This window comes from Apteryx rowi, unplaced genomic scaffold (genome assembly GCF_003343035.1).
Source record: "Apteryx rowi isolate R43461 unplaced genomic scaffold, aptRow1 scaffold_0, whole genome shotgun sequence".
Taxonomy (NCBI): Eukaryota; Metazoa; Chordata; class Aves; order Apterygiformes; family Apterygidae; genus Apteryx; species Apteryx rowi.
The window spans coordinates 2257881-2270267 of record NW_020447195.1 but is presented as its reverse complement, the minus strand read 5'-3'; the positions used below and the strand labels follow the sequence as shown (position 1 = coordinate 2270267).

The 12387-nt window shown below is 43.2% G+C and overlaps 1 protein-coding gene across 1 annotated transcript in view; it reads left to right on the top strand.

Moving 5' to 3' along the window:
* Positions 1 to 5572: 5572 nt before the first annotated feature.
* PREX1 (phosphatidylinositol-3,4,5-trisphosphate dependent Rac exchange factor 1) overlaps positions 5573 to 12387 on the top strand; it is a 191926-nt gene continuing 185111 nt past the window's right edge. The window contains exon 1 of the mRNA XM_026054773.1: positions 5573 to 5582. Coding sequence (XP_025910558.1) covers positions 5573 to 5582 — 10 coding nt within the window. The remainder of the gene's footprint in view (positions 5583 to 12387) is intronic.

Sequence of the window (12387 nt, the reverse complement as noted above, 5' to 3'; positions counted from 1 at the left end):
ATCAGGCTAGAACGCATTAAAAAATTTAGTGGTTGCAGGCAGGTTTTAGAGTTAACATGCAGACTAACAATTCCCCAGTTGCTCCTCTGCCTGGAAAGTCAGCAGAACAATACACATGGGAAAGTATTGCCTTTTCTCTAGAAAGGAAAATCATCATCTTTTTTGTTCTTATTCCAATAAAACATACACATAAAAATAGAGTCCCATGAGAGAGCAGCAAACAGCAGAGTCTACATCATAATGGCCCCAAAAAAACCAACCCACAAAACAAAACACACAGAAACAAAAAACACACACACTAAAACTATTCTATTCTTGAATTAACAAAAGCACACAAAGCACTTCTGTAGCTGTTCTGTCCTTAAGTTCATGACTATTCCTCACAGATCTCAGAACTATATAAATGCTTAGAGGTAAGTACGTGCTTAAGCGCTGTGCTGGGTAAGAAACACAGCCCTTGGGAGTTCTGCAAAATCCAGGATGATGTTTAGGGTGCCAGTATACAGCAAGAAACTAACAGCAAGAAGCTGTTTAAAGCTTCTGTTGCTGATTTCATGTTAAAGTGCTAGTGTTTTCTTGAGTATCTTATTCTTTTCTCATTCATTTCTAACAAATCAGGAATGTATACCATTATATAAAAGGCTAAATATTCGTGCCTACATATCGCAATTAGAGACTTTGTCTTAAAGGGGAAAGAGGCTTTTATAGGAATTGTAAATGTTCATTTCTTGACTATTTCTAGCATTATAAGCTGAAAACTTTTGCCACTGACAGAATTAGTGCTCATTTTCTGTATGATTTTGGTTCTTTAGTAGAAAACTTTATAGAGAAGGAATAAAAATAATTCCATTTCTAAATAAAAAAATTATCAACTTTCATGCTAATTCCTTTTCCCACTTTTCATGTCATTTCTCATTATACTAATGCTGATGCTGTGGTGTGCTCAAGAACAATCTAATCTCCATAGAAGTTAGCCATGCCCTGATAGATGTGTAAAAAGAGATTGAAATAGACGTTTTCCCTCTGCACAATGAGGATGGGATCACATGCTTCTTTGATAGTTACACAGCTGAAGCACACTTTCATCTCAGAAGAAAGAAAGTATTCAGTAGGCAACAGAACTAGCAATGATAGCATTCTAGCTACTTACCACTGCACAGAGAAAAATAAGCGAAATACAAGCAGAAAAAAATACAAGCAGTAAACAAATCAAGGTTAATAAATCACATGTAACAAAGATATGCAAAAGAAATAATGAAGTCATTACTACTCTGACGTTACCCTTATATTAGATATGTGTACTGACTGTTTCATATACACAATAATTTTATTCTGAAGTCTTATATTTTCATTAATTGCTAGAGGGACAAAAGGGACATGAGACTTGGAAAGAATTCTTGTTATTTTACCTCAGTATAAAATAAATATGCAGGCAAGAGAAAAGCTAGCTTGTGAATGTGCTTTTCGATTCCCATACTTGCTTTTCTTTGTGTTGCATAACATAGTATTTTTTTCATATGTGGACTTTAAACAAACCTTCAGTTAGTTAACGTGTTTCATAAAAGAGGTTCTCAATTTTTTTCCAGTTGCTGTACAGAAAAAACACGAGATTGAAAAAAGCAAGAAAGTAAAATGCAGATTCTGGTCAGTCTGAGACTGCAGGTGCTTAATGGATAGAAAAAATATTTGTAAAGGAGGACAAATTTACTCAACCTTCTAATTTTTCAGCTTCATAAGGAATGGATCAGCAATGCAGCCAAACAGTGTCCATTTTGTTAAAAAGGGAAACTTGTCACGTTTTGCAGGGGAGATGAATTTACTGAAAACAGGTCAAGCTGGGGCCATATACTGCTCTAATCCCAAGGTTTGAGTAAAATTTGACCAAAAGGCACAGACCTCTGAAGAGAGGTGGCAAAAATTTCACATCAAATTCCTTAAGCAACATRCTCAGTACACTTAGAAAAGATGCCAACATTAACCAGCATGGATATCTGGAAACACGAAAGGACTGATAAAGTTAAACTGTGTTTAAGGTCTCTTCTACTTACAACATTCCACAACGTTTTAATTCTCAAGTGGAAGAGTTGTTCCAAATGTCTTTGTAGCCTATTTTCTGTGAGCAGGTCCTGCAGAGTCAAGCAAGCCTCGTTTCTTTGAGGGGATTACAGGTTTGGCTGATAAAGACAAGAACGTAAATGCAATATACTCAGAATTCTGAAGGTTTTTAAAGCCCTAAGGTATACAGTTAACGGATTAAAAACTGACTAAATAAGTGTTAAGAAAAAGAAAAAAAAAGTTAGATGAAACCACCACTCAATAGGAGTCAGTCCTACTGGATTCCACAGAATCCCCTCTGATACAATTCAGTATGTACAGTCTGGAGGTAAATATTACATCCCTGCAAATAAAACTAACAGASAACAGAAAGACTATCAGAAGCCTAAACAGTGAAGATGAGAGGACATTCACTCAGAATGGGCCAAGATGACATGGGTCCATGCAAAAGAACGTTGTACTACACCTCAATGGGAAGTTAGAAGCCTGTGAATAGAAATTGCCATCCACCTATATAGTGGAGGATGGTACCTTGCACGGCAGTGACTCTGAAATAAGTGCCAAGTTTCAGTATGATCCTTGGCTGCATGAAAGAGGAGATGTAAATAGAGATAGGGAAGTCATTCTACACATCTCTGAGGCACGGTTGAGACTTATAACAAAGTACTGCAGATGGACATCTTGTCATGTTTTAAGGACATTGAAAAATTGTAGGGGATGCAGAAAAGAGGTTTCAGGAACGAAAGCCAAGGGACAATAAATAATAATAAAAAAAAAGAATAAAAAAGCTGCCTTGATTACACCTTTTTTGGACAAAATACCCAGTATCATGGTTTTTAAATCCTGTGGAATAAGGCTAACAAGACCCAAAGATAGGAAAACACAGTGAGGCAAGATGAAATTAGGTAAAGGTTTAAACAGGAAGAATGATAAACTGCTGAAACAAATGACAAAAGAAATAGCAGGTTCCCTGTCTCCCACTATCTTCAGATGCTGGTATGCCCTTCTGTCAAATGCAATAAAGTGAAACATAGTGGCCTGGTATTTGCAGGATGTTGGATTAGTTGATCTAACTATGGACACTGCCAAGAGAGATGAATTCAGCAGTTTATAGCCAGCAATGCCAACTTCCTCGTTTATGTTGTCTCTACAATTCATCCTGCAGGCAAGAAAAACTGCCACCTGGAGCTGGGGTTTGAACTGGAGTAAAAATCGTATCTTTTCCCTTCTCTCCTTAACTCCACTGCCACACGCAGTTTCTCAGTGCACTCTCCAAACCAACGATGATCCAGAACTATATCTACTCCCCACACTTTGCTCAGAAAGCTCATCTGCTATTCTGAGACACTTAAGTTCAAGTTAAGCTTCCTCAAAATGTGCATCATTGTGAAGTCTGTGAGCGTAAAGAAAGGAGAAAAAAAAACACCAAAAAAACGCACTACCATACCATACTCTCGCTTATGTTGCAAATGCATCTCCCTGCCCTCAGTTTTCTTTCATCATAAAATAAATGTCAGATTTTGCACATTCCTATTCTGGGTATTCCATTTTATGATTGCCAAGTCTAGAACCGTCCTGAGCCAGTCAATGATCACAGAATTTTCATTGTTCTGCCTTATTTTTTTTCCACAGTTGCACATCAATAAACACAACTAATAGTGTTATGAACCCAGATAAATGTTGACTTGAGAGACTTTATCACAGTGAAAGAAATGCATCTTTTCAAAATAGTGTTTGTGACAACTACTGTATAAAATAAAGTTCAATTGTATGATTGTGGCTATCRTGTGACTAAAATGGATTTGTTTTCTTCCTCCTGGAGGCAGCCACAAAGTTAAGTAAATCCAGCAAGAGAAATTGCCTAGACACACAGAAACAGTAGCTGATTAAGGAGTTYTCWGAAAATCTCACCCAAAATCAGATGAAACTGCCCAGGTACTAGAGAAGAGCATGTGCCTAAAAGAGTAAAACAAGTTTATTCCCTGCCTGTTTTTCAGTTAATCTTATTTAGTGAGATTCTGCATTTGGTGACTGAATTTCAGACTTCTCCCCGGGAGCTGGTGCCGCTTAGAGCTAGGGAAAGCACACTCCCCCCTGAGAGCATTAACATATTCCCCAGCGAGCAGCAGGGCACCATCTTCCCCCATCACAGTGGGAGTCTTACTAGTCCCTTTCTTGGAAAATAATAGTGAGGCAGCTCCGGCACTGCAAAGAGCTCTCGTGTTTTACTGATAGTATGGGAATCAACTTTACTCCAGACAAGGACAAGAATGTCACACTGTCCAAACAGATCAGTTATTCTTTTATGTTGCTCCCACTAATTAAATAGAGCAGTAGTGCAGTGTCTGGAAAGCTCGCATATCATATAGTCAATAATGATGACACAGAATAACCAAGCAACCAGCAACCATCATGTTCTGCACCAGGAGCGTGACCCTCCGGCGACCGCTTCTACGCTCAGCACCATTCCTCATCTGACCTTTTCCTAGCTAATTTCCTGTCTGGTCATTGCTTCTCTTTTTACACTGTTATCCATTCCCATCTTCTTGGTGATCATCAGTTTCAAAAAGCGTAAGGGCCTTCCTGGCACAAACCTTCCCTTCTTTCACTGCTGTCCTACTCACTTAAGCCTTATACTTTATTCTCTCAGCTCTCCTCAGTGGTTTCTTCCCCCTTGTACATTCAAAGAGTTTTCATGCTGCATGATCTGAATTCTTAAAATGGTCAGAAATAAGGTTGCACAGTTATTTATTAACAAGTTTTTTGTGTGTGACTGAAATTTAAACAGCATTTAAAACAACAGCTTCTCCACCCAATAAAACACCTGTTTATCTTCATACAACAAAACGTAATATTTTTTTTAAGGGGGGGGAAGGAGGGGAATAGGGGTTCCAAAGAATAGTTCTGTGGTTTATTTCAAGTTTTAATTTGATGCCTTTTGTTCTAAACTGCTCACATCCCAGCCCTTACAGCAACTCCCGCTCTCTGGATATTAGCAGCACTGCTCCCCACACACACTCACCTCAGGTCACAGCCTCCAGGACACCGCTGTCCCCTCAGGGCTTAAAACCAGCGCACCTGGGGCCGCCTCCACCAAATGGCCTCCACGCACTGCCGTACCACGGGCTGCAGGACACAGCATGAAAGCAGCCAGCCCAGGAGACGAGAGGGCAGCCCCGAAGCAGGACCTGGTGTCCTGAGCCGGAGCAGCCATCCCCGCCGCCGCAGGCCTGGCCCTAACGGCGAGGTGCATTGCTCCTCGTCCCGTCCCCACAGACACCTCGTTAGCGCGTGGCAAATCTGCCCCCATCCGAATGGGCACCCTCGGAAAGCTCGCAGCATAAAATTGGAAACGGAGAAATAAATTGTGGAGGAAATACTCTGTGCCCGGAGGCTAAACGCCTCGCCACAGAGACGCACAGCCCCCACCTCGGAAAAGGAGAAAGCTGCCTGTGCCAGCAATTTCCATAACCGCACGATGTAACTTAAAATGAGAAGCACAGCCGCTGTTTCGAGCATGGGGAGAGGTGAGGGGGGAAAAAAATCACATCCCTTTCCCAGGCCATTTTAGCTAACACCTGCTGCAACTGTAAGTTTGCTCATAAAAAACAATCTCAGCATCAAATATTAAAGCATTTCCAGGGAAATCTGTAAGTTCTGCACTTACTGCACTCAATCTTTTTTGTTCATCCCATCAGCTGCTACTAAATAATTAATAACAGGTTTAAAAAAATGATGTTTTTTACTAGCACAATTCCTACCACTGCTAAAAGAGAAGCATCGAAAGACATCCACCAATTCGAACCAAGCAACGCACGGTGCTCATTTACCTGTTATATTTAAATTCCAAGCTGAGGTGGTTTCTTTTTTCCTTGATAAAGCTGAAGAACATCCCACTTTCCAGCTCCTGCCCGCTCACGTTTCCACACCTTTTGCGGCACCACAGGCTCACCCAGGCCTCCTCTTCAAGGCCTTTTCTGTCCTCCCGCTTGTGTTCACCCTCCCCTCTTACCCTGGCAGCTCCCCAAAGCATGCTGCCACGCAAATCCCCTATTACTGACCACCCTCAGCCTCTCTGAGCCCCAGGAATGTAGCAGGGAATGTAGTTCCCTGCGACTGGTCCTGCTCCCAGGGCAGCCAGCGCACACGCAGGCACTCAGGCAGGCACTCATGCACGCACACAGGAACACACTCATGCACACAGGCACGCACGCACTCTCTCAAGCACTCACTCTCGCACGCACTCATGCATGCACTCACCCAAGAACTCACTCCCGCAAGCACGCACTCATGGGAGCAAGCACTCATGCACTCACACACTCACGTGAGCACTCACGCGAGGACTAACGCACTCATGTGAGTGAGCACTCATGCACTCACACACTCACGTGAGCACTCACGCGAGGACTAACGCACTCATGTGAGTGAGCACTCATGCACTCACACACTCACGTGAGCACTCACGCGAGGACTAACGCACTCATGTGAGTGAGCACTCATGCACTCACACAGACACGCACTCACTCACACACTCATGCATGCAGGCAAGCACTCATGCACGTACTCACGCATGCACCCACTCATGCGGGCACTCACTTTCTGACTCACGCACTCACTCTCGCACGCACTCACTCATGCACAAACTAATGCACACAAGCATTCACGCACTAACGCAAGCACTCACGCATGCAAGCACTCACTCACGCAAGCATGCGCTCATGCAAGCACTCACTCATGCGAGCACTCACGCACGCAAGCACTCACTTATGCACTCACGCAAGCACTCATTCACTCGCGCAAGCACTCACTCCTGCAGGCACTCACACAAGCACTCAGTCATGCAAGCACTCACGCAAGCACGCACTTACTCAAGCAAGCACTCATTCAAGAACTCATGCAAGCACTCATGCAAGCACTCACTAACGCAAGCACTCACGCACACAAGCACTCATGCAGGCATTCACACGCTCATGCACGCACTCATTCACACACACACTCACTCACGCAAGCACTCACCCCCTCAGGCAAGAGCTCACTGATGCAAGCACTCATACATGCACGCACTCACTGATGCACTCACGCACGCAAGCACTCACGCACGCACTCACACAAGGACTCACGCAAGCACGCACTCAGGCACGCATGCACTCACGTGAGCGCTCATGCACACATGCACTCACGCACTCACGCATGCACTCACTCGTGCAAGCACTCACTCATGCACACTCCCCAGAGTGCACACTCCCCCAGTGCACACTCCTCCAAGTGCACACTCCCTGGCGTGCACAATCCCTGGACTACTGGCTCACCTGAGTGCTCACCCACCTTAGTACTCGCTCACCCGAGTGCACACTCCCTTGAGTGCTCACTCACGTGAGTGCTCACTTGCATGAGTGAGGGCTCACTTGAGTCAGTGCTTGCTTGCTTGAGCACTCGCTCACGTGAGTGCATGCTTGCATGCTCACATTAGTGCGTGCTCACATGAGTGCATGCTCGCTTGGGTGCATGCTCGCATGAGTGCTTGCTCGCATTAAAGCAAGGGGGTCCAGTCTGAACCTCGTGACTCAATGGGAGGGTTTCCTTCGCAAACACTCCTTTAGATACGCATGAGTGCATTTGCGCGTGAGTGAGTGCATTCGCGCGTGAGTGTGTGCGTAAGTGCATCCGTGAGTACTCATGATATCGATATCGATCCCTATCGATAGGGCCCAAAACCGCTCCTTCTCGACAGACATGCATAGCCTTTGCTCTGGGGCCGATGCTGCTCTCGGGAGTCATCGCTGCCTATTGACATTGACCGTTTTTGATAGCTGCAGGCCTCGATGAGTGTTGATTTCCATCCGTATTGCTCGGGCACGACATCCATAGCTAGCCATGCCCCTCGGTATGCATTGCTCCCTCTCGATCTCGAGAGGCACTGAGGCCCGTCCCTTTCCATACCTACTCCTAGGGATTGATAGCACTAGGTCTCCATATCGGTAGGTATCGGTAGCTGAAGATATGGATCCCTGCCGAGCGCCATCGATACCTCTCGCTCTCGACAGGCATCTATGGCTTTTGCGCTCGAGCCCAGCTTGCTCTTGGTAGGCATCGAAGGCTATTGACATGGATCCATCTCAAGATGGAGCGGCAGGGATGCCTGTCGAATTTCAGTCCCAGCTTTAACCTTTCATTAAAGTCAGCTTGCCTTGTTTGAGACCCATATTCGCTCAGTGATCCAGAGAGACCACCTTTTACTGTAAGATACAGGAGTCTGTAATCCAGCAACTCTTTTAACATAGCAATAAGCAAAACACACAGAGAAACTAAAAGACCCAGTGGAGATCCTTAAAGGTACATAATGTTCATATACTTTGTCTCTTAGACCCACACTGCTGCCAACACTCTCTATTCTTATCCAGGTACTTTTCATCACAGAGAGGTTCAATAAACTGTGAAATTGTGGCATAATAAATTCCACTGAAAAGCTGTACAAACGTTTTCATAAGTCAAAGCACGTGAGGCTGGAGTTTATTTAGCACCACAAAAAGTAAATAAATGTATGAGATTGGTTCTTATAAATCATATATACAATCTGTGTGTGGACTAAGGGTCACGCAGAATGTTTAATGCACTGAATATTTGCCTTTGTCATCAAGCCACTTTGAAATTAAGCATGAGTGGCATTCTTTTGCTAAGCCAGAAATAAGGATTTCATTCAAAACCTGCTGAATTTTGCAGAAAGAATATTGTTGACTTCAGTAAACCCTTGGTCAGTTCCTGGAACAACATGCAATACTACAGAAGAATACACATTTGGGAAGGCTGATGAACAGATGTTCCTTTCTGAATAGCAATGGTTAAGGGAGTTTTAAAAAACAGTGAGGAATAGACTGGTGGGCAGTGTATCAGCTCTTCCTTCCTAAGGCCTTTATACTGAGATTATACCCCTTTAGAGTGAGATTACACTCCTTTAGGGTATAATCTCATTATAAACTAACAGATTTTACAGTTGTTCTGGATTGCTAACTCTATTCTACAGCAACGAAGGTCCCAACCACATCCTGCTCAACTTTCTGGGAGCTTTCAGCAGGAACTTCACTAGGCCAATAGTGAATAATGTTTTGTCCTATGCAAGGGAATATAGCCAGTATGCAAGCATACACATAGTTGATTACTATGTTCTTCAGTATTGTGATAGCATGTAGAGACTAAATTACCACCTCTGTGCTACTGTGGTAGACAATGTACAAATAAAACAGTCCCAAACAACTTACAAGTACATGCAAATTAATTACAGCTTCAGGAAAGATGGTGAATTTCATGGTAATTGATATGTCACACTCCTGATAATTGACTCCCTGATTGTTTTGCAGAGCAGCAGCATTCTTTGTTCGCTTTTGAAGTACTCACTTGAAAAAAATACTGGCAGTAAAATTTCTCTTCAAAACTGAACAGTAGTTGTAAACTACTTCATTTTCTAAAATATAAAAAATGAAAAAGAAACAAAAAGAAAACAAGATAGCAGGTACATATATTTAGTTGAAGCTTCATTCAGTTAACACACTATCCCTTTAAAGACAAAAGAGCTTGCTGGCTACAGATTTTTGTCTTTGAAATGAAAAGCTATGCTAGCAAGTAATAAAATATCCAGTCTCAAGCAAGGATTAAGCAAGGATGTGTATATCTGAGATAACCTGGAAAGAAATAAAGTAAACCGTAATTAAAAAAAAACACTTTACCAACTTTTACCAACACTTTTACTACAGCTAAAAGAAAACTCCTCAAAAAAATCATGAAAAATCCCCCTTTAGCATTAACATAAAAGCCTGTATTAACATGTTGAGCTTTCCAGTCACAAGTAACACCCCTTTAACTACTCTTACATGGTAGTGCTTCCAACGTTGAGAGTAAAGCTAGAGAAGTATTTTGAAGCAACATATTTCATACACAGTGTCAACAAAAATGCATCAGCATTACATGATAGTTCAAGTACTGCTCAGATCGCACCTATCGATTCTATGATGGTCTCCTGTCTCAGCATTTGCTAAAGGCAAATGAAACGGTGAGGAGACTTTTGAGGCAAACACAGGAGGCAGAGTTAGCAGATTAACAACTTCCAAGCTACCAGCTTTCTGATTCAGCCACAGGGTGATGCTGATGTTTCCTAGCAGAGGAATATTGTTATTAACTCTAAGGCTCTTTCAGGAAAAGAGTCCTCTCACTTGCCCCAAACAGAAAAATCATTTGTTTTTTAAACAGAGATCACTGGAAACACACCCACTATATAAAAGAAAATGTGGTAGTGACTTTTAGAGGAAAACAGAATGTTAAATATAATCAGCTTGAAGGAAAAAAAACTACTTTAGAGTCTGATCTGACCTGTTTTGAAGCCCTTGTATCCCTGCCCTTGTCACAGGCCTGCTGTGTGGTGTTCTTCCATCTCCCACAGCGCTCTTCAGTACCACTCAGACCTGCAGAAAACCCAGAATTATCTCTTGCTCTTCCCTTTCCCTCCGTGCTCTTCCCTCAGACCTCCTACATTTAGAGAGACAGGAGCTTTCCCATGTTTTTCTTTCCATTTTGAGCAGTCATGTTTCAGACTGACTTAGAGCGAAGGCAACATTTCTTACTGATGCGGCTGCAGAAATATTATAGCGTACCATGAGATAGTCATGGTTGGGAAGGTGAGTGTTGAAGAAGGCTGACCCAAAGCTCCCCCTCCTGCAGGCAGCCGAGGGGCAGCACCACTTCTGGGGCGAGCTGGAGAAGTTTGGGCAATTGCAACTGAGTTCATGCCTTTCCGGAGCTCTTGCACACCTGGCGTCATTGCGCCGTACGCGTGCAAGCATGTGTGACATTAAACTAAAGCAACCACGTTTCAGCGTTCCTAAGGAGACTTTGCAAGCTAGTATGTCATTATTCCTCAGTGGAGACTATTTGCACACCTAAGACTGAAACAGTCTTGGGTTTTTCCTTTATACTGCAGACCTACAGCCTGCTGCAACTGTATCTTGACTGAAGAGCTAGGTTTTAATTTCATGTAATATGATACGTATGAAGCCTAAATCAGACTTCAAGATGACAGTTGTGTATGTCGGACCGCCATCATTTTTTCCTAAATAGAAAACTATCTTAATGCTTAGAATAAAGGAGTTTAGTCAAGACAAAAAAAGCTCACTGTTAAATTAAAATACCCATGGAGGTTTTTCTGTTTTAGCCTGAGAAAAATAACGATTTAGTACATTATTTTAGTGTTTAAAGTAACAGATCAGAGAAGTGTTTTCTCTCTACCCTCTTGTCATTTAAAAGTTCACATTATTAACATTTTTCACATTTTCTCTTGAAACTTTAAAATATTTTTTCTTAGTTTAAAAGAAATAAAAATGCTTTACCCATCTGAAGAAAGCCTGGCTGCATTCTTATGGTGTAATGAAGACATTTGGGAGATTCTCCACTGCCGTGACTCGAGTTAGCTTTTTGGAAGTCAAGAGGAGCAACACTGATCTACAGGACTCAATTTCTGTGTACAGTTTACCTAGTTCACCTCTGCCCTTATGCTTTCAACTTATTTTGTATGAGCAGGTACGACCAACTCCAAAAACATCAGTATTTTTGCTTCACAGCAATGCAACATTTCTATTTCTTGCGTACATCCTACGTAGTCATGGTAAAAGGGTATCTCACAAGCGTGCAGTTCCTTATTTCTATGTATTAGTGTCTATTCCGGTACGCATACTCCTGTACGTATTGCTGTGTGACTGTGTGTGTTTGTGCGTTGCCATGGCAGGGTGTACCCCACAGCGTTGTGCAGGGGCAGCGGTGCGTGGATTTGCGCGCATCTCGGTCATGCAGGTGCACGTGCTGCATTTGTGTGCGTGTCTCCGTGTCTGGGGTGTGAGCTGCTGTGCACACTGTATGGCTCTGTGTGTGTGTGTGTGTGTGTGCGCGCGCCTGCCTGTCCTCTACAGCTCTGCGTGTGCATTTCAGTGTGTGTGGTGTGTGAGCCCACCTGCCCTGTACAGCTCTGTGTGTGTGGTGTGAGTGCAGTGTGCTGTGCGTGCAAATGTGGTGGGTGGGAGTGTGTGCGTGCAGTATGCATGTGTGCTGGGTATGTGTGTAAGGGGGTGTTTGTGGTGTGTGTGTGTGTGGTTTGTGTGAGTGTGCGTGTGGTATGCGAGTGCGGTCTGTGAGACCAGTGTGTGTGAGCGTGAGTGCAGTCTGTGAGTATGTGTGTGCAGGCAAGTGCAGTGTGTGAGTGTATCTGTGAGGGTGAGTGCAGTGTATGAATGTGAGTGTGTGTGTGAGGGCAAGTGCGGTATGTGAGTGTGTGAGGGTGTGTGGTGTGTGAGC